Source organism: Mirounga leonina, unplaced genomic scaffold (assembly GCF_011800145.1).
Source record: "Mirounga leonina isolate KUSES-001 unplaced genomic scaffold, KU_Mleo_1.0 Mir_98, whole genome shotgun sequence".
Lineage (NCBI taxonomy): Eukaryota > Metazoa > Chordata > Mammalia > Carnivora > Phocidae > Mirounga > Mirounga leonina.
The window spans coordinates 6,702,018-6,725,088 of record NW_023270921.1 but is presented as its reverse complement, the minus strand read 5'-3'; the positions used below and the strand labels follow the sequence as shown (position 1 = coordinate 6,725,088).

At 47.6% G+C, this 23,071-nt stretch overlaps 1 protein-coding gene across 1 annotated transcript in view; it reads left to right on the top strand.

Moving 5' to 3' along the window:
* The first annotated feature begins 241 nt into the window (after positions 1–241).
* Positions 242–23,071, top strand: part of LOC118006600 (coiled-coil domain-containing protein 69-like) — a 32,143-nt gene continuing 9,313 nt past the window's right edge. The window contains exons 1-4 of the mRNA XM_034999311.1: positions 242–795; positions 12,733–12,802; positions 15,307–15,413; positions 15,923–16,010. Coding sequence (XP_034855202.1) covers positions 706–795; positions 12,733–12,802; positions 15,307–15,413; positions 15,923–16,010 — 355 coding nt within the window. The 5' untranslated portion in view covers positions 242–705. The remainder of the gene's footprint in view (positions 796–12,732; positions 12,803–15,306; positions 15,414–15,922; positions 16,011–23,071) is intronic.

The following is a 23,071-nucleotide window of genomic DNA, read 5'->3' as shown; positions in this document are numbered from 1 at the left end:
ATTCCATCTATGCAGGGGCGAAAGGAGACCGAAAGAGGGCCCCTGTTCCAGGCCTGACCCTTCCACAGTGAGCATGGGTTCCCCTGCCTCCTTGCCCTTCCAAGAGCCTTACCAGCTGTCCCTGTCTGTCCTTGGCACAGCCTGAACTGGACGATACCCCCTCCACACAAGCTGTGAAGGGCAAGTAAAGCCTGCACAGACGATCCCAGTGGGAAAGGGCCCTGGGTACCACCTGGGCTGATGCGCAGAGCAGAGGGTAAGGCCTGGAGAAGGGAAGGGGCTTGACTGAGGTCACAGAGTAACTTAGAGTGGAACCCCAGTATCCGGCCCCCTAGTCCGGTGCTCTTTGTCTCTGAGCTTCCAGTGGCTTCTTATTGATTCCAAAGCCCTTTGGCATTAAAGCCTTCATTCCGTTGCCTCAGGGCAGTCCAGCATGTCTTCCTGCCCCAGAAATGCCAGGCCCCTGCCCCCATGTGGCAGGATCCATAAACCAGTTCATTTAAAGTTCACGCCTGTTTCCATCTCTCCAGGCTGTGCTCCTGCCCAGTTTCTCATCCAGATGCCAAACCCTGGAAGGCCTGAGCTCCCAAGGCCATCCCACCAGCTGTCAGTCCCCCAGGGGACACAGGGCTGTAAGGATGGGATGTACAAAAATGAGCTCACACCAGAGAAGGGTTAGGTCATGGCAACAATGACTCACCCTGAATGGCAGTTTACAGAGAGCTTTCACATCCCGAGGGCCTTACAAAAGCCCTGGAAGCTAGGCTGAGCTGCCAAATCTTTGCCACTCCACAGGTGAGGACACGGAGGTCCAGGGAGGAGTGATGTGTTCAAAGTCATAGAGCCAGTTGATGACAGAGTTGTTCACCTGAGCCTGGTTTTCTGCACCCCCCATCTGGGGCTCATAGCCTCCTACAGAGCAGGTGCTGTGGAACTGTTTGAGTGAACAAATGGGGGCCCAACAGCCAGGCTAGGGGTGAGCCCGGGGAGCAGCAGCAGAATCTCACCCAGCCTCAAGAGAGACAGGAAGACTCCTTGGATGGGGGAAGACGGGGTGTGGGGATGCCTTGACTGAACGTTGACGGTTTGGTAGGAGTTACAGTCGAGGCAGAGAAAAGAGCCGGAGCTGAGGCTGAGCCAGAGAAAGTGCAGGATGACGGGGCTCACCGTGGAAAGTGGAGGTGGCAGGCAGCAAGGAATGAACCCGGAGCTTTTAGCGGGGACTACCCTGGCTTAGGGACAGAGGCTTGACTGCTGGGACCTCGCCATCCTTCCAAGTTCAAGGATTAGAGGGTTTGCTGAGTTCTGTAGTCTCCTGTGCCTGGTGGCCTTAGCCAGGAGACCCAACCTGAGGCTAAGTCACTGCCTTATTGGGATGAGTTGAAATCCTGATGGATGCTTGAGTGGGGATCCCTGGCAGGTGGGTGCTCAGGAGCCATCTGCACTGTCTGGTCCTTCCTAAACCCATCTTGACTGAGACCATGGGTGCTGTGGTCATGTCCCCGGGAGGACTTGGGAGGAGGATGGACAGAGAGGGGAGGGGCCAAGGAAACAAATTTGCCAGGGACTTGCCTGTAGGAGTGACAGGGGAGTCCAGAGGCCCCCCTGGGCAGGGGTGGGGAGGGGCACCTAGTGCCTCATGGCCAACCCCCTGTGTGTGTGCCTGGTATGAGGTCCGAACTCCCCAGCCCCCAGGACTTTGGCTCTGGCCACGGCACCGCAGCACCAAGCAGAGAGTCAGAGAACCCACTCAGTGCTGCTCCCCCAGCTGGGCCTCGGGCAACGGGTTCTCAATGGGTCCGGCTTTCAGGAGCCCTTCATGAGCACTTCCAGGTAGCAGGCCCGGTGAGAGAGGGGGACGGATGCAGAAGTGAATGACCCGGAAGAGCCCAGCGTAGGCATACAGAATCCTGAAACAAACCATGGACGCCGAGCATGTGGGCTTTAGAGCTGGGCTCATGCGTTCATTTCCTCACTGGGCACAGTGGGCGGGGTGCTAGGTCCTGCTTCAGTCCTGGCTCCATCGCACTCCGTTAAGTAGCTGTGGAAAGGGCTTGGCTTCTCCATGCTTCAGTTTCCTCATCTGTGAGATAGGTGTGAGATTCGCTCCTGGGTCATAGGGTTGTTCTAAGGATTAGTTGAAAGAAGGCATGCAGCAGAGCCCCTGAGACACTGACTAGCAAGTGGCATGCCTTTGATAAGAGGTGATGTGGTTAATGCCAGGGAGACATAATTATACCTCACGGACATCACTGCCTGGATTGTACCAGGGGTGTGGGAGACGGGGACATTAATGTCCTCGGAAGGCTGTTGGGGTTGGGGACATGAAGCCTGGAGCCTGGCTGTTGCCTTTGAACCTCTGAAGTGTTGCCAAGGGGACGTGGGGAGCAGCCTTGTTCTCTGTTGTTCCAGAAGGCAGAATTGTGGCCAGTGAGGGGAAGCTAAAGGAAGCCAGATTCTACCTCTCGTGAGGAAGAGAGGTAGCAAGTTCCCCATCTCCGGAGGAGTTCAAACAGAGGTCAGGTGACATTGTGGCAAGACTAGAAGAGGGGATGTGAGCCTAGGACTAGTAAATATTTAGGATTCCGCTTAAGAAATCTAATTTTGATTATTATAATGTTTGAGGCAAAATTTCAGAACTTGGAAAAATATAAAAAAGTTTAAAAATCACCATTAAGACATAGTCTCTGTGCACATTTCACTGTCCTTCTATTTTTCCTATATATATAATATACATGAGGGTGACTATTTTTACACGACTGGGACTATATTTTAAAGTGGTTATATTCTAGTTAATATTTTGCTGGAGGCATTCCTGTTACATAGTCCATGGAAACATGATTTTTAATGGCCACCTAATATTCTGTGGTTTATGTAACCAGTTTGGACACTTTGTTGTTTGCATTCCCCACTCCTACCCTCATTCTTCATGAGCATCCTCGCATGTTCATCCTAATGGGTGAGGGAGGGGTGGCTCTGAGCTCAGAGGGGAGAGGAGGGGCTGAGGGAAGGCCTCTCCTGAGAGAGCTGGCCTCTTGGCTGGGTTTTGAAGGTTGGTGGGGTGGGGCTAGACAGTTGTGTTGGGGTGAGTGGTATATAGGAAAGTCCAGGCTCCTGACACCTCGTCAATAGGAACAAGGCAAATCTGACCTTTTAGCTTGGTTTGCCGAGGGTGGGATGGTTAAGGAACCTGAGAGGACTTTCCTGGGCCCTGAGCCCTCTGCCCCAAGCATCATGGAGACATTGGTGTGTATGGAGCCTCTGAGCTGGTGGTTTTTGCCCAACCCATAAAATCACCATAGCTAAAGCCAATATAGGATTCCATATGCATGCACTCTGAAAATCTTGGGAGGTCGAAAGCCAGATTTCTATTCTATAAAAGGACATCTGTACCCAGTGACCTAAGACGTTAGAAAACCTTCTGATAATCCTCGCCTTAGAGACGCAATCTTTGGCAACACGTTTTCTGCACATGTGTGTGGTTTTAATTCTGTTCTTTTCCTTTGTAGTCGAATTCCCAGGTGGCTAATGTAGGTCCCCCAAGGGCAGGATATGTCCCCAGCCACCTAAAGACTTCCATTTTTGCCTCAATTCGGTATTGAGTTTGGGGCCCATGCTTCATGTCTTTTTTTTATTGTAAAGAGGGCAGAAAAGATAAAACTTCAAATTAGTTGCCCAGAAGCAGGCTGCTATGTAAGTCAAGATGGTGACGGTCCTGGGGGGGGGGGGGGGCACTGCCACCTGACCTCTCAGTGGTCACAGATCAGCTAGTAAACAACAGCCTGAAATCTGCCTGGAAAGGGAGTTCTAAAGGGTCTTAGTATAACATTCATGAACATTCATGTTCAAAAAAGAAACCTGGAAAATGTAGGGACACCCCCCCAGTAAAAGGGAGAGCCTGATGGTTGGCCCGAGTTCTGGCTCTGACATCTTGGGGGCACTTGGGTTCCCACCTTTGTCCCCTCAGTGTCCTCCACCCTCAGAGTCCTGTGAGCCCTGCTGGATGACCAGGGAGAGCAGGACCCGTAGGTGGGGGAGGAGGAACTCCTGTGAGCCTGCCGTGGGCAGAGAGTAGGAGCAAGAGAAAAAAAAAAAAAAATCCATCCATCTTTAGCATGTGTAGATCTAAATCTGTCCATTACCTGAAGACAGGTCATCCTGTTTCTCTTGCCAGGTGAATTTTAATCCCTAAAAATCATTTATCTTGTCACTTTATTTTCAAACCTGAATCTTCCAGAACATCTAGGCCAAACACCTTACAATACATAAAACATCCATCCCACGTCCATGCTTTCCCCCAGGTAAGTGATGTACAACCTGACCTAATTCCACTTCTCCCTCTCCCCCAGTGGTGGAGTTCTTCTTTCACCAAGTATACGAGGAACCTCGTAGACCTCCTTGCCATTTCTCCGCAGCTCCATACAACCCTACCCGCTGCCCATTCCTTAAGGATGTAGCCCTGACATTAGATTAGGAAAGTTATCTGTACCGGGGTGAACAGTGAGCACCCCCCCAAAACTCAGGTACACCCAGAACCTATGAATGTGACCTTATTTGAAATAGGTTTTTTGGAGATGGAATCCAGTTAAGATGAGGTCCTACTGGATTAGGGTGGGCCTTATTCCAATGACTGTTGTCCTCATAAGAACAGGAAAATTTGGACAGAGAGAAGGCTATGGGATAGCAGAAGCAGAGATCGGAGGGCTGCAGAAACACAAGCCAAGAAACACCAAGGATTGTGGCACCCACCAGAAGCTAGGAGAGAGGGATCGAACAGATTCTCCCAGAACCTCCAGAAGGAACCAACTCTCCCGACACCTTGATTTTGGACTTCTAGCCTCCAGAACTGTGAGAGAATAAATTTGTTTTAGGGTTCCAACTCTGTGGTAATTTAGAGCAGCCCTGGGAAACTTCTATATCTTCAGGTTAATGACCCCCGCTCTCACCCTCCACCATCGATCAAGGTGGGCAGCCAAAACCCAAAGCCTCCCATTTGGACCCTTGGTTCCCCAAGAAGAGTAGGGAGAGTGGCAAGCAATGAGGTGCTTGGACAAGGCCCAGAGGCTTTCAGCCACCAGCCACAGCATCCGTGGAAGAAAGCACCGCCCTGGGAGTCAACCGTGGTCTGACTCCTGCCTCTTCCCCTAACTTGCTGGGGGTCTGAGCCAGGAGGTTTTCTCCCTGGGCCTGGACGTCCCCATCTGTAAAATGACTGCCTTGGCTGCTTGTAGGTTTCAAGAGAGGTATTTCTTCTTCTTGTTAATGTCTTTGCACGCAAAGAAAACTTGACCACATCACTGTTTAAAAAATTCTAAGAATTCGGGTAACACTAAAGCTCCCCCTCCTCGGCTACAAGAATCTTAGTCCTTTCTCTAGAAATGACAAGTGCCATCAGTCGGCGCTATTCTAGCTACTTATCTCTGTTCTTTTGTGTGCATTGATGTACCAAGGAAAATAGTTTATTTTGCATGCTGGTATTCTACCAAATGCCTTCCCAACCCTGTATGTAAAATGTACTTCATTGTTTAGACTTATGAGTGACCTTCCGTGGTGTTATGTACCTTAGTGTATCGAGCCAGTCCCCACCACAGACATGAGGCTGGTTTCCAGTGTTTCCCTCTTACAAGCAACTATGCCCTGAGCACCCTGGGGAGGTGCTGCTGTCCTCGCGAGTGGGTGTCTCTCTGCTAGCAGGGCAATTGCGGGGTGGTGGGGCATGCTGCCTATAACCTGGGGGGGCGGGTAGCCACTGACTCCCTGTCACCCTCTGCTCCGGGCATGTCCTCCCCATAGGGGCTGCTCGAGAACAGAGGGTGGTGTGAAGGGCTCAGGACACCTATCCGGGCCCTCCTGAGCAAGGGCGCCTCTTTTCTTGTCCTCTGGAGAAGCTCTCTTCATGCAGGGGTTGACAGCCATGTGTAGATCGCCTGCCCTGCTCCACCCCGAGCACACGAGTGTAACAGGATTGATACAGGATGGTGGGGGCAGGATGACCTCACCCTGCCCCTTCTTCTACATCCGAAGCATGTCAACACTAGAAAGACCCTGATGTATCTCATTGCCCAACTCCATGCCATAGAGAAGAGAAAACAGAAGCCCAGAGGGCTGGGTGCTTTCCCAAGGTCACGCAGCAAGTGGCAAGCTGGGATTTCGACTCTAGACCCCCATGTGGGAGTTTGCCATTGCGCTGGGGAGACCGGTGGCTGTCTGGCATATTATCTGTGCCCTCAGCATGCCTCTTCCTCTGCCCCGGCTGCTGCTATCATTTCCTGTCCCGCTCCTTCAGGGTCCCAGGCTGACCCGAATGCCAGAGGTGGTGCTGAGTGCTTTTGCCAGCTCCAAGCCCTCGGAAGAGACTAGAACTGGCAGACATCCTGGGAAGCTGGTGGGGGACAGGGAAACGTGGGCTCTGGGGAGAAGGACAAGGAATATTGCATATCGGAAAGCCTTTCTCTAGGCCTCAGCCTCTCCATCTGTGCACGAGGCTGCGCCCGGTGCTCCAGGGCCCCCCAACAGTCTGCCATGGCCCGGCTCAGTAGGCGCTGAAGAAGGAAGTGGTTCTGTCCTCCTCTAAGATCTCATTCCTCAGTCGATCAGATAGAAGCGCTAGAGACCACATCCGCCCCTGAGTGGGGTGCGCTGGGGGCATCACAGGTGTTCTGAGAATGGGCGGTGCCCCCAGCGCAGCCGAGTGGTGCAGGCTGGCCCTCCCACCGTTAGGCCACCCTGATCTCATAGCCACGCTTATCCATCCCGGGCAGGCAGTGGGCGATGCTGACGCCACACTCTGTAGTGTGAATGAGATGAACTAAATCTTCAGTGTCCCTGGCATGTGAAAATGAAATCAGATTCAGGCATTACTTTGCCAAAATACTTCTGTCCGTCCATCTTAGAGATAGGGAAGCTGAGACCTGTGTTTATGGGGATCTTCCATCGGAGCCTCTGTGATTTGGGTGTGAACGCTAATATTTCTCAACAGCCCTGAATATTTAGGCCCTGCCTTTCCTCTGCCTTCTGGAGGGGGCCCTTTGGGCCTCCACCCCCACCTCCTTCCTGCCTCTACCCTCAGCCAATAGGCTCTGCCTGTGGTTGTTAAGATTCTGAAACTACTGGTGCGGGGCCCCACCCACGCTGAGTCCAGATGCCGGAAAGGCAGCTCTGATACTGCAGAGGGCTGTGACCTGAGTCCCGTGAGGCCCAGAATCGTCTGTCCCCTAAACTTCAGCTACTGGGATCAATCTGGTGTATGCATAAAGGAAAGGAAATGGAAGGGCCTCCAGGCCCTGGATTCTCGTGAGGGCACTTGTTCCCCTGCTTTGTGGCCTCTGACAAGTATTGTCCATCCCACTTCTGGGCTTCAGTTTCTCCATCTAGAAATAGGAGGTGGGGATTGGAATAAACTGTCTCCAGGGGCCCTTCCAGCCCTGCCTGCTGGATCCCAGGAAGCATCCCTCAGCCAGAATGGGAGTGATAGGACTCTGTGGCCAAGGGAAGCCAGGGGACAGGAAAGGAGCTAGGGAACTCCTGAGGGTCCTTTGATTACTGAATTCTCTAAGCGAAGCAGGAATAATGACATAGATGATACCACTCAATCAGCAATACACAAAGCCCGAAGGCCCATGGAAAGCGTGGAGCGATGGTTCTTCCGGCGAGGTGAGACCAAGTGTGGTCAGGAAAGGCTGAGCCATCCTCAGGGCTGCTCTTGGCTTCCATCCTAACAAGGGCACCAACATAAGGAATAACCGAGCAGCTTCCATGTGAGCTGCTTCTGCCTTATTCACCCTTGCCTGGTGCAGCTCACAATTTGAGGGAAGTTGAGGATTCTGCCCCAAAGGCTTCAGTACAGGACTATGGAAATTCACCCCAAAGTACTACAACCTGGAGAATACTCAACAGAGCCCTCCGAGGCCGTGCTCATGCTGGTGGCTTTCACTCTCCACCTGCACTTTAGGCTTACCAGAGGGCTTTACTTGCTCCACACCAAGGATACTTTATAGAATTATATAGACTGTTGGAGTTGAAGGTCCTCTGTGATCACTCCGTCCAACCTGCAGAATGAAGTTTGCCTCTTCTTGCCTGCTACCAGTGATGGAGATCTCACTACCACCACCAAACCCCCACCTCTAGTCAGGCAGCTTATCTCTGTCTGGGACAGTTCTGAAATTCTTCTTCATGTTGAACTGAAACTTCTAGCCCTTAGCCACAAGCCTGCCCTCCAAGGCTGTGGACCACACAGCTTCTGCGTCATGACAGTCCCGCAGAGATCTGAAGGCAGTGGCCAGGTTTTCTTGCCTGTTCTCGAGGCTGACCAACTGTTGTTAGCAGTACCTCCTATAATTTGGTTTTGGGCCTCCTTCCACATGTTGTCAGCTCCCTTTGGATGCCTTCCAGTTTGTCAATTTACCCTTCAAAATGCAAGCATATTCTGGGGGTCTCACTGGACCCGACGTGAGCTCCTCTGGCTCCTCCACAGCTCTGGCCACTGTCCTCCCATGTTACCCGGACTCCGCGCCTGTATTTGGCAGCCGCATCCTGCTGCAGACCAGGTTTGCTCCAGGTTGAACCCAAAGCGGGCTCTGGTCTGCTTGACAACAAGGAGCTGGGCCCCAGAACTGTGTGTGTTACCAAGATACAAGGGCCCTGTTTCCGGCCTCCGTAGTGGAAGGGCTGTCCTGGAATCAGAAGAACTGAACGGAACCCCTGTTCCAACCCTGACGCGTGGCAGATAAAGAAACAGGTCCAGCGCGGGCAAGGGACTCGCCTCAAGTCTCATAGGAAAGCTGGAATCCGGGTCTCCGGGTGTCTCCCCCAGTCCTGGGTTCTCCCTACGTCCTGTGCTGTCAGCTACCCCCCTCGCTCTCTTCTCCCAGTTTCTGTTCTCAGGAAACCCCACTGACCCCGCTCCCCCTCTTCCAGAGCTCAATCCGGATGCCCCACCCCAGCCCTGGGCCTCCCCACTCTGCTTTTGGAAGGGGAAATTCTTATGTCCCCCTCCCAGCTCCTGTCCTCTCCCACTGCGGGGTGAACTCTGCTCCGTAGCCTCTGAGGAGGGAGCTGCCTGAGCCCCAACCTGGGGATTTTCCATGTCGTAGTTGCTTATCAATTCCTACTCAGCTCTGGGCTATGTATCCTCAGGCTCTTGTGAGCAACAGAGCTGCCTGCATAGATCGGCAGATTGGGGCTTCCCGGCACATCTACCACCCTCGGATTCTGTGGGTCTAGAACTGGGCCCGGGGCTGTGTTAAGCAAGCATTCCAGGTGCTTCTAATAATACAGGAGACCCAGAGACCACACTCCTAGAAATAGTGTTCTGGGCATCATAACAGATGCTGGGACAAATTCAAAGCAGGTTTCAAACATGGTCCCTGTCGTCAAGGAGCCCCTTGGCCTAGCTGGAAAAGCACAGGTAACCAGGTAGGTCCTCACATGGGTGTCCGAACAGGCACCCGGGCACAGAGCTGCCAGGGACTAACTCAGCGCTGGGGAGGGACAGAGGAGAAACGGGACGTGAGCTCAGCCTGGAAGCCTGAGGAACTGTGGAGGGTGCGTCATGCTGGGATGAGTGCCTTGGGATGGTCTCGAACACAGGGATGCGCCTACTGGGGCCAGGAATACAATAGGCTTGTTTGGTTTGGGCCCAGCAAATTTGCCAATTGTTCTTTTAAAAGTGATACTATTCCGTGTTGGCAAGGTTGCCGTGAAACTGGCCTTCTCGTGCGCCAACAGTGGGTGTGTTCATTGGTAGAACCTTTCTGGAGGCCAGAATCAGTAGTCTCAGATGTGTAAAAATACATATAAATCAGTAAGTGATCAGTGAAAGCATAATTTGGAAATTAAGAAATGGAAATAACTGAAGTATTCACGCAGATTATTTAATGATTGAATTCATTCACAAGGATGTAATATTTGAGTCATTAAAATTAACATATCTACAGAAGATTTAATGCCATGTAGTAAGAGCTCATAATGTATTTGAAAAAATAAAACATAAGGAAGTATATGTAATGTTCCAATTATGAATAAATAGATCTATTATTACTACTACTGTAATTGGAGGAAGATGTTTACAAATATTTATTAAGGAAACAGGGAGGAAGAGGAGGATCCTCGCCTGAGGACAGACTGTGATAAGTCTTTTTTTTCCCTCAGTTTATTTATTTATTTATTTGACAGAGAGAGAGCACAAGCAGGGGGAGTGGCAGGGAGAGGGAGAAGCAGACTCCCTGCGGAGCAAGGAGCCCGATTCGGGGCTCAATCTCAGGACCCTGGGACCGTGACCGAGCCGAAGGCAGACACTTAACCAACTGAACCACCCAGGCGCCCTGTGCTAAGTTTTGAATGTCACGGGAAGCCGTAGTCCTGGGAGTGATTTTGTCAGGATCTGGGGACTCAAGCGCAGGGTCCCATCCTGCCTGCGGTCTGGAAGCTGTTAGTGGAGGAAAGTTTTTCACCTTTCTGTGGTGGTTGTTTAGCAGAAGACAGTTTTTCATGAGCTTTATGATCTTACTTCAGGCCAGTCTGAGGGAGATCTACCAAAGCACTGTAGGGCCTTTGTTCTTGCCCTGCTTTTCAAACAGAAAGTAATAAACTCAGGCAATGTTTGAGCTCTCAGAATATGCCAGACATTATAGGTGCATTATCCCATCTAATCCTTAAAACAATCTCATGAGGAAACCAAGGCTTGGAGAGGCCATGCATTCACACAGTGTTAGATTTAGGATTTGAATCCTGGTATGGGTGATTCTAGAATCCCAGAGTTCTTTTCTTTTTTAAGTTTTTATTGATTGATTGATTTTAGAGCTAGAGATGGGGGGGAGGGGCAGAGGGAGAGAAGCAGTCTCCGTGCTGAGCCCAGAGCCTGACGTGGGGCTCAATCCCACAACCCCGAGATCATGACCTGAGCCGAAACCAAGAGCTGGACGCTTAACCGACTGAGCCACCCGGGCACCCCTAGAATCCCGACGTTCTTAACCCCACTGCTCCAGTCTCTAATGTTCTGAGACCTGGTTCTAATGTTGAGTCTGCCAATAAGGCACAGTGTCACCGTGTCTTACCTCCCTGGGTTTCCTCGCTGTAATAACCCTGCCTGTCAGTGCTACTGAGAGGAGCTGAGGTCAGAGGCTCAGAGCTGGAAGACCACGGGGGTCCACTAAGCCCTTCTTGACTCTACTCGGCAAAGGAGGGAACAGGAGCCCAGAGGAGGGGAGAGATTTGTCGAGCTTTGTAGGAGAGCGGGGACTGGAATCCAGGAATTCTCAGTCCCACGAAAGCATCCCCGGATTAGCATAACCAGTGGTGGCGACGGGGATGAGACAACCCCTGATCTCCGTCCTTCTGACAGCCCAGGGTAGAGACTCTGGCTCCTGTCACTTCCCCAGATTCTTGGCTTGGACAGCTTCCCTGACATGTGCCTGGGTCAGGCATCCCCTCTGCCCTGGGCGGGGAGAGCCGAGTCTTCCCAAGGTGGAGGGAGAACTCAGTTGTCAGGCATGCCCAGCCACTGAGGGCCGGGGGGAGGCGCCATGTCTTGTTCCATTTGCCAGGGGCTCACGCTGCACTGGGCTCTGTGCCGGGCACTGGGGGGCAGGAGCAGAAGGTTGTAGAAGCCTTCCCTTGACTTACGTTCCTTCCCCAGCCAGAAGTATGCTTTCCAGCAGCATTTCAATCATTCTTGAGTTCAGGAAATTGTTAATAATTTTATGCAATAATATACTTTTAAAAATCTGTGACTATAGTAAAAAGTACAGTTAATTGAACATTTTCATAGCCTTTCCACAGGCTGACTTATTTTTTTAAGTGTCTCTCTCTTTTTTCTTTTTTTTTAGAGAGGGAGAGAGGGAGGAAGGGCAGAGGGAGAGAGAGAGAATCTTAAGCAGGCTCCACACCCAGCGTGGACCCCTGAGAACGCAGAGCCCAACATGGGACTCTTATCTCATAACCCTGAGATCATGACCTGAGCTGAAATCAAGAGTCGGGTGCTTAACTGACTGAGCCACCCAGGCACCCCCCTCCCCCCATGGCTTGGACTTCTTCTTCTTTTTTTTAATATTTTATTTATTTACTTGAGCTAGAGAGTGAGCAAGAGAGCCAGGGCAGGGGAGCAGAGGGAGAGGGAGAAGCAGGCTCTCCGCTGAGCAGGGAGCCCAATGTGGGGCTCGATCCCAGGACCCTGGGATCATGACCTGAGCCGAAGGCAGACACCTAACCAACTGAGCCACCCAGGTGCCCCCATGGCTTGGACTTCTGATGCTTTGCCCCGAATACAGGGAAGGATCAACTTCCTTGGAAGGAAGTTGTGGTAACCATAGGTCCTGAGAGGAAAGGGTAATTGTCTCTGAACTAGAGGTTGGGAAGTTTCAGCTATAACTGGGGTGAGGGTAATAGCAAAAGGTCTGGCCAAGAGCTGGAAGAAGGAAGAGGTGGGCAGGGAGGGCCTCATGGTTGGTGGCACAAACCATAAAAATCTAAGGAGAGGTCAACCAGTATCAAACTCCCCACTGAGGGTTTCCATGGCAATAATGAGAAATCCTGCTCTGGGAACCCCTTCCCCACAGAGGGAGGGCTGCCTTTGGCTAGTGAGGGAGGGAGCCTAAGTAACTGGATCCAAGGCAAGGTCTGGTATAGCTGGACGTCAGTCCTGTCTTGCCTTTGGAAGGATCCAGCTACAGCATCCATCCTCACATCGACCTCCTACCCTCTACCTTCACTTCAATGTTGTCTCATTTCTTCCAGAGGCGCCAAAAACCAGATCAGCCCCCCAGACCAGAGCCACAGGAACTAGGTCCCCTCAATGGGGACACAGGTGAGTAGCCAGCCCTATAAATGCCCTCCCCACCATCCATGAGGTTTGCTACTTTATCAACAAAGCTGATATTTAATTATCTCATGAGACCTTAAGTAGGTTACATTAATAGCAGTATCATGTCTAAAATCAGGGAGGTGATACTCCTGACCTGTACTTGCCTGTTCCTGGCTACTGATGCCACACCTGGAGGGTTGAGTTTATTTCTGGAAAGTACATTTTCAGGAGAATCCAGAAAAAATGGAGGGAGTACAGTAGAGACAGATCAGGCTGGTGAGAAATCTGGAAACCCAGTCCTGTAAGGAGCAGTTAAAGAAGCAGAGGTTGTTCTACCTGGAAAGAAGATGTTGCAATAAAACAACAGTTCTCTCCAAGTGTCTGAAGTACCCTCATAGAGAAGAAAGATAAGCCTTGTTCAGTGTGACCCAGAGGTCCGTACAAGGGCCTCAAGGTGGCAGAAACAGGCAGGCAGAATTCAGTTCAATCTCAAAGGATTTTTTGTGTGATTGTTGGTTTAAAACCACCAGAGCTACCTAATAATGAAATGAGCGCTCCATCTCGGAAAGTGTTCAGTTACAGACTGGAGACTGGCAGGGCCATTGTAGACGAAGTTTAAGTACCTGATAAGCAATTGGATCAGAATGCAGAGGCTCTGTAATCTGCCTGTGCACAAGAATTACCTGGGGGAACTTCAAAGATACACATTCTGGGCCCCACCGCATACCAACTCAACAAGAGTCTCTGGGAGTGGGGCTGAAGACTCTGTCCTGGTAGTGATGATCTGTCTTTGTTATAAGCTTCTCCCTGGCAGGTGCCAGTCCGGGTACTGGTCTTGTGGATCAACATTTGGGACCCTGAGCCAAATGGTTTGTGAGAGTCTGGGGTTCTCTGAACTTGACCCCTGTGGTTCCCCAGGACCCAGGGCACTGACTTCGCTCCCCCCAACCCCCATCCTGACAGGCAGCCCAGGGCTGGCTTCCTGGCTAGCAGCCCCACTCCTCACCTTTCTCCTCATGCCCTTTGCCAACCCTGTCTATGGCACTCTGTAATAATAATACTAACATCAGTAATAATGCCAACTGGACCAGTAATGCCAACCCCTCTAATGCTTGTCAGGAGCAACGATGACTCTAGAGAGCATTCAGTCAACAATAAGGCACATTTGTTGAGCTATCTCTAAATGCCTGGCATGACACTTCCTGCTTTGTGTGCGTCAGCAGGCAGAGTAAGGTGATAGGAGGGCTTGCCGTGGGATCAGACTGTGCAGGTTCACGGCCCCTCCCCCAACTGTGAGCTGTGTGATCCCGGGCCAGTTGCGTATCTTCTCTGTCCCTCAGTTTCCTCATCTGTGAAATGGGGTTAAACATAGTACCCACCACAGTGGGTTGTTGTGAGGACTGCGTATTCCCTGTGAGGCACCTGGGACAGGGCTGGCATGCTCCTGGGCACAGTAAGCTCTCAGCACTCTTTACCTTACTGGTATTATTTCTGTTGCCATCGTTTCCTGATTTAATCATCTCCACAGCCCTGTGAGCTAGGTATTATTATCCCGATTTCCCACATTGGGTAACTGAGGCACAGAGAGGGCGGGTCGTGCCTTAGGGCACACCCAGAGCCTGTTGGACTCACAGGGGCATTGGCAGGGCCTGTTGTGGAGTCTCCCTAAGCAAGGGCTAGACTTCCTGTTTGCATCTCCTTCCCACTCACAGCAGCCCCTCTGCCTCCAGCTGGGGGGGGGGGGGCGATGCTAAAGGTCAGGGGTCACACACCCAGCCCCTCACAGGCCCCAGCAGGTAGAGCAGGTGACTGTGGCCGATGGCAGAGCCACGTCCTAGACGAAGCGGGAAGACAGCTGTGCCTCAGCTTCAGCTCCTGGCCTGGCACGAAGGTATACGCTACCAGTTCTTTGGCTTCTTGAAGAAAAGTTGGAAATCTGTATATGAAGTAAAAGTTGCCCAGCAACTATTAAATCTCAGCAAATTCTTTTTACCTTATTATTTTTTTAAGATTTTATTTATTTATTTGACAGACAGAGACACAGCGAGAGCGGAACACAAGCAGCGGGAGTGGGAGAGGGAGAAGCAGGCTTCCTGCTGAACAGGGAGCCCGATGCGGGGCTCGATCCCAGGACCCCGGGATCATGACCTGAGCCGAAGGCAGACGCTTAACGACTGAGCCACCTAGGCGCCCCCCCCCCCCTTTTTTTTTACTTTAGATATCAGTTAGAGCAAATAACACCATTATGGGCTGAGTCCATCCTGTGAGTTACCAGCTCTGCTGTAGACCGTAGGGGGCAGAATGAGACCCCTGGCTTCCGCACTAAGGAGGGTCTCCGAAGCCGGAGAGATGTGAGTGACTGCTGCTGGAGGTTGATCTCCCAACTGAAACCATTCTTGTGGTGGAGACTGGAGTTCTCACCCCTTAGCCCTGGCCTCCCACAGCCTCTCCGCCAGGCCCTGGCCTCACTTCTGCTCTGTGTGAATTTTTTGCTTCCTCGCGTGTAGCCACAGCTGTCCAGCTCTGTGCATCTGAGGAGGCTGAGCCGTGCCAGAAGGAGATAACCAGAATTCTCCAGCAACACAAAGAGGACAGGAAGAAATGGGCACAACAGGTAAGTCCAGGTGACACCCGGCCCTTCTCTCTTCCTCCTGCATAGCTAACCTTGCTCAATGCCAGAATGAGGATCACCTTTGGATTTAGGTGTTCTAAGTATCTCTTACTCCTTTACCAAGAAGGAAGTCCTTTATCTTTTGAATAAATAGTTGTAATTGCTTGCATATAATTCGTTATATTCATTGTATGCAGTGAAAGATCAGGAAACACTAACACAGTAGAAAGACTTCCTTCCTGGAGCGGGTGTCAGGATTAAAAGACTCCTACATCCCTTTCTCCTAGACAATTCTCTGGGAGCCCCCTTCTAAGATCTAAAGAAGGCAGGGTCAGCCACACCTGCTGGGTCTTGGAGGTCTTGTGCCCGCTGAGCTCAGGTCGTTCCCGTCCCACAGACAATGGGGTGGAACTCTGATCACCAACCTCTACAAAGCTCCAGGGGTTGGTGTGTGAATAAGCAAGGCTGCGCTGAAGCTCAGTCTCATGCTGCTGGCCACCTCCCGCCCCCAGGTGGAGAAGGAGAGGGAGCTAGAGCTTCGAGAGAAACTGGATGAACAGCGAAGAGTCTTGGAGGGAGAGCATGAGGAGACCCTGCAAGGTAAGGATGGAGATGCTTCCCTAGCAAGGGTGTGGAAGGCTCCTTCTTTTGTCCCCACCTCCTGAGTTCACGGGGGGTCTCCCACTGGCCCCCACCTCCTGCCTCTGGCCCCTCCCTCCTACCATTGGCCCCTCCCTCCTATCACTGGCCCCTCCCCCTGCCTCTGGTCCACAAATAGTTGGCTGCTTCAGGGCTGGAGTCTTCAGGGTCCTTGGGACTTGTCCTTTTGGACATGACTTTAAAACTGACACCATGTCATGATCCCAGGGTCCTGGGATTGAGTCCCACATCGGACTCCTTGCTCAGCAAGGAGCCTGCTTCTCCCTCTGCCTGCCTCTGTCTCTCTCTCTCTGATAAATAAATAAAAAATCTTAAAAAAAAAAAAAAAAAAACCTGACACCATGCTTTGGCTAACCTTAATTGAGAGGGTTTTTTTCCCTTTCCATTTTAAAAGCAAGTCACATTCCTTAAAGGAAATTTGAAAACTCTAGACAAATAGGATAATTTTTAAATATCCATATTCCTTCCCTACAACAATGACAGCTCTTAAAATTTATAGTTAGGTTATTTTTTTCAAATAACTTTTTTTCCTTTTATATGTGATATGACCATCATAAAAATTTAGAACCTATGGGTTAAACAAAATGGTCTTAGAGCATCGTGGTTAGGACCTCAGGCTCTGCAGCCACAGTCCTGGGGTTTGGATCCCAGCTTCACCTCTTCCTCTTACTGGCTGTGTAACCTTGAAGAATTGGGTTAGCTTCGTTCATAGGGTCTTTGTGAGAATTAAATGATTTAATGTACAGATAGATGGATGGGTAGATAAAATTTAGAACAGTGCCTAATATTTCACAAGATACTTAGCAAACAATTATTAGTACTTATTATTTTCTTATTGAGAAAATTAAAATTGTGTGTAATTCCACCCCGAACTAGTCACTGTTACCCCTTTGACATAGATCCCTTTCTTTTTTTTTTTTTTAAGATTTTATTTATTTGACATAGAGAGAGAGAAATAGCCAGAGAGGGAACACAAGCAGAGGGAGTGGGAGAGGGAGAAGCAGGCTTCCTGCTGAGCAGGGAGCCCAATGCGGGGCTTGATCCCAGGACCCTGGGATCATGACCTGAGCCAAAGGCAGACGCTTAACCAATGGAGCCACCCAGGGGCCCCTAGAGATCCCTTTCATTCTCTCTGTGTGTGTGTGTGTGTGTCTACCTGGGATATTCATCTATACACATACACACACAGACTTTGGGGGGAGGAGATAAATTGTTCTCACTTTGAATTCTATTAACATCTTGTCATTAAACTTCTGTAACATAAGTTTAGTAATTACTCAGCATTCCACTGTCAGCCCTTGTTCATTTAACTGAGCCCCAGTTGGTTAGGCATTTAGGTAATTTCAAACTTTTGCCATTGTTTATAATAGCAATGATACTTACACAGTGAACCCTGTTTTGTAAAATCTTGGCCACATTCATGATTTTATCTTTAGAAACTAGTAGAGTTGGTGTGACAAAGTTTATATATATATATTTTTATTTTGGTAAAATACACATAAGACCATTACCATTAGTGACATTTCGTACATTCAGAGTGCCCTGCATCCCTCACCCCATCCCATTCCAGCACACACTCATCACCCTGAGAGTAAGCCCCATCCCCACCAAGCAGTCACTCCCTGCCCCTCCCCAACCTCCTAGCCCCTGGCAGCCACCAATCCACTCACTGGCCATGGTTTTGTCCATTCTAGACACTCACTAAATGGAATCATGGCATCTGTGACCCCCATGTCCGGCTTCTTCACCCAGCATGAGGTTTGCAGGGCACATCTATGCTGCACTGTACATTTGCACTATGTCTTTTTTTCTCTCCCATTTTAAAAGCTACTCCATCCCTTTTTATGGCAGAGTCATATTCCATTATCGTTGGCATGGACGCACCACACTCTGTTATCCATTCATTAGTTGATGAACACCTGGGCTGCCTCCACCCTTTGGCGATGTGAATAGTGCCACTAGAACGAGCACTTTCGGTTCCCCTGCGTGTACACCCAGCAGTAGAATCGCGGGGTCATACAGGAAATCTGTGCTCAACTTTATGAGAGACGGCCAAACGGGCTGCCCCCGCAGCTGCACCATTCTGCATCCCGAGAAGCGACGCCCAAGGGCGCCTGTTGCACCACATCCACGCCAACACTTGTTATTTTCCATTGTTGTTGTTACTGTTGCTGTCGTTGCCATCCTAGTGAGGTGTGGAGTGGTATCTCATGGTTTTTTTTATTTGCATTTCCCTAATGCTTAACTGTGCTGAGCATCTTTTCATGTGCTTTTTGGCCATTTGTATATCTTCTTTGGAGAAGGTTATGTACATTTTTAATGTTACTGAAGCAGACCTAGAAAATGTTATACCGGTGTTTCCGTTAAGCACTGGTATTTGCATGATCTTTCCCGAGAACTATCTTTTAAAAATACAGGTAGGATTTTTTTTTTAAGATAGATAGATTTGAGAGAGAGAGAGAGAGAGAGAGAGAGAGAGAGAGAGCACGAGCAGGGAGAGGAGCAGGGGGGAGGGAGTAGGAGGGGGAAAGAATCTCAAGGAGACTCCATGCGGAGCCTGACACAGGGCTCGATCTCAAGACCCTGAGATCATGCCCTGAGCTGAAACCAAGAGTCAGATGATCAATTCACTGAGCCACCCAGGTGCCCCGGTTAGAAATTTTAGATACTGTTCTTTTCATTTAACATTGTTTCCAACATGTTTCCAAATAATTATGCTGCTTGTAAATGTTGATAAAGTTAGACCATTGCATACATGGTTTTCCTTATATCCTGTGAGTCTAGACTTCCAGATTTTAACTGCTGTAAATAACACTGCACTAAACGTCTTTTGCATAAAGATGTGCCCACATTTCACGATATGTCCTTAGATTCCCAGAAATGGAATAACTAGAACAGAGGCCTGAACAATTTTAAGATTCTTGAAACATATTGCAACATTAGCACAAAATGTTTTGGAATGGATTTGAAGCCTGAAGAGCTGTTTTAATTCTACTGTGCTGTGCAGTGTTGGGCCTGTCACTCAACCTCAGCTAAGTTTCTCCATCTCTAGAAGCTACCTTGAATCTCAGGTCACTTTCCATATCTCTAAAATCTATCTTCCCCTTGTCATGAGGCTATGGTAGGAAAACAGCTCTGTTCTCCGTGCATTGCTCTGATACTATTTTTAGTATTATAAAAAAATTGATAAGAAAATTTTCCTCATGTAAAAACCCCAGAGGAGAAGGCACTGCCAGTCTTGAGTTCTTCCCATCAGTCAGCATTCCTTCATAGTTATTTCTAAATCACTTGGCTTATATTAGGTAGTACATAAGTGTGCTTTAAATGAATGAATAAAAGCATAGTGGGAAGGAAAAAATAGGATTTTATGTGTTTGGGGGACAGTACATAGATAACTGGGAGAAGCTAGTGGTGGTTCTTCACCTTTGATGACCCCTTGTTGTCTTTTATTTTCTTTTTGTTTTTATTTTTTAAATTATCATACAGTAGAATTGACTTTTTTTGGCATACAGTTCCATAAATTCTAACACAGGTATACATTCACGTAATCATCACTCTAATCTGATACAAAACAGTTCCAACTCCCCCCCAAATTCTCTCAGGCTATCCTTTTTTGGGTAAGATTTTATTTTATTTTTATTGGAAAGAAAGAGAAAGCTCACGAGCAGGGGAAGGGGCAGAAGGAGAGGAAGAGAGAGAATGCCAAGCAGACTCCGCACTGAGCGAGGAGCCTGACAGGGGGCTCCATCCCACAAGCCCACGATCATAACCTGAGCAGAAACCAAGAGTCAGACGCTTAACTGGCTGAGCCACCCAGGTGCCCCTCAGGCTATCCTGTACTCAACTCCACCCTACTCCAATTCCTGACACCCACTGATTCGTTCCCCATCACTATAGTTTTTTCTTATCAAGGCTGTTTTATAAACAAAGTAATACCTAATTTTTTATCGTGTCCTCTTTTACTCATCGTGGCATCTTTTTTTTTTTTTTAAGATTTTATTTATTGAGAGGGGGGAAGGGGGAGCAGAAGGAGAAGGACAAGCAGGCTCCCCACTGAGCAGGAAGCCAGATGTGGGGTTCCATTCCAGGACTCTGGGATCATGACCTGAACCGAAGTCAGATGCTTAACCAACTGAGCCACCCAGGCGCCCCCTCATCATGATGTCTTTGAGAGTCATCCAAGTTGCGTGTATTAATAGTACGGAGTTTTTTTCTTCACTGCTGAGTTGTATTCCATTGTTTACTCATCCACTTGTAGGACATTTGGGTTGTTTCCAGTTTGAGGTGAATGTGAATAAAGCCTCTTCTGAACCTTCACATACATATTTCTGTGTGTTCATAAATTTCCATTTCTCTTGGGTAAATAATGCAGGACTAGGATGGATAGGCCATATAATAAATATATGTTCAGCTTTATGAGAAATGGGAAATCATTCCTAAGTGGCCATGATTTTGTATTCCCATAAGCGATATAGGAGTTCCACTGTTCCTTCTCACTAAACACTTGCTAATTTTTCTTTTAAATTTTAGCTGTTCTAATTGGTGTGTGGTGATATATCATCATGGGTTTGATCTGCATTTCAGTAATGACTAATGATGTTGACCATTTTTTCTTGTGCTTACTTGCTGTCTCTATATCATTTGGTCAAACGTCCATTCAAATCTCTTACCCATTAACTAGATTGCTTGTTCTTACTGTTGAGTTTTGAGAGATCTTTATATATTTTGGATGCAAGTCCTTTGTATTTGCAAATATTTTCTCCTAGGCTGTAGGGTTGTTGTTTTTTTTTTCTCATTCTCTTAACAATGTATGTCATAAAGCAAAGCTTTTAATTTTGATAAGTTCCAGTTTATTATTTTTTCTTTCATTCATTATACTTTTGGCATCATATCTTAAAAATTCTATGCTGAACCCCAGGTAACAAAGATCTTCTATGTTGTCTTCCAAAATTTGTATGATTGTAAGTTTTATATTTAGATCTATGACCCATATTATTGTGTGATTTTTCTTCTTTGGACTGTTAATATTGTGGATTACACTGATTTGAGTTTCAAATTTTGAACTAGCCTTGTATTCCTGGCATAAGCTGTACTTGGTCACATTATATTATTCTTTTTTATATATTGCTGAATTCGATTTCCTAATATTTTACTGAAGATGTTTGTGTCTGTGTTCACGAGGGCTGTTGTTCTGTACCATCTGGTTTTAGTTTCAAGGTTTGCTTGCCTCATGGAATGAGTTGAAAACTGTCCCTTCCTCTTTCATTTCTGGAAGAGATTGTATGGAACTGGTATTGTATCATTTTTAAATGTTCAGTAGAATTTGTGAATGAAACCATCTGTTCTCAAACATTTCTTTTCCAGAAAGTATTTAAGTACAAATTCGAATTCTTTTGTAGTTATAGAAATGCCCAACTTATGTATTTTACCTTGGGTGAGTTTTGGTAGTTTGTGGTTTTTCAGGAATTGGTACATTTCATCTCAGTTGTTGAGTGTGTTTGCACAGAATTACTCATAATAATCTCTTACTATTGTTTTAAATATCTTCTACGTCTGTGGTGATATTCCTTCTTAATTCTTGATATTGGTAGTTTGTGTGTTCTCTTTTTTCTTTGTCAGTCTTGCTTAAGGTTTATCAACTTTATTAATCCTTTCCAAAAACCGGCTTTTGGTTTCATTGATGTTTTTCCCAATTTTTTCATTTTCAATCTCATTGATTTCTGTTATCTTTATTTCCTTCTGCTTGCTTGCTTTATATTTAGTTAGCTCTTCTTTTTATGATTTCTTATACTAGGAGCTTAGATTACTGATTGGAGACCTTTCTCCTTTTCTAACAGAAGCATTTAGTGCTATAAATTTCTCCCTAAGCACTGCATTATCTGCATCCAACAGATTGATGTTTTGTATTTTCATTTTTGTTCAGTGCAAAATATTTTCTAGTTTCCCTTGAGACTTCCTTTTTGGCTCATTGAACACTTATAAGTGTTTGGAGATTTATAGTTCTCTTTCTGTGACTGATTTCCAGTTTGATTTCATTATAGTCAGAGAACATAGTTTGTATTTCACTCCTTTTATAAATTGTTAAGGCTTGTTTTATGACTCAGGATATAGTCTATCTTGTGAATGTTTCATGGGCACTTGAAAAAATGTGTATTCTGCTACTGTAAGTTGTAGTTTATAAATTAGTTAAATCAGGGTATTGACAGTGTTCAGTTCTCCAAATTCTTACTGATTTTATGCCTCCTTTTTCTACTGAACGCTGAAGAGTGTTGAAATCCCCTACTATAATTGTGTATATTTGTCTATTTCTCCTTTCAGTTCTGTTAGTTTTTGCTTCATGTATTTCAAAGCTCCTTTGTTAGGTATATAAACATTTAGGATTGTTATGTTTTCTTAGAGAACTGACCTCTTCATCATTACGTAATGTCAACGTCTTTATCCCCGATATTGTTCCTTATTCTTAAGTGTACTTCATCTGAAATGAATATAGCCACCACTGCTTTCCTTTGATTCATGTTGCTTTCTCTACCTTTTTATTTTTAATCTACCTGTGACATATATTTAAAGTGGGTTTCTTGTAAATAGCACATAGTTGGGTATTTTTTTGAAGATCCAGTCTGACAATCTCTGTTTTTTCTTTAGGATGGTTAGACCACTTAGTTTAGTGTCCATATTGATATGGTTGGATGTAGGTCTGTCATTTTTGTATTTGTTTTCTGGTTGTTCTGTTTTTTTATGCCCTACTTTCCTTTCCCTGCTTTTTTTTTTTTTTTTTGGAGTATTTGAACATTTTTTAGTATTCCATTTTAACTTGTCTCTGGTCTTTTTTATTATATCTCTTTGTATAGTTCTTTTTTTATGTGTGATTGCTCTAAGAATTAAAAAATACTTAAGAGTCTACTTAGAATTCACATTTTGCCATTTCCAGGGGGATGTAGAAAGCCTACCATTGGGATGCCTGGGTGGCTCAGTTGGTTGGGCATCTGCCTTCACCTCAGGTC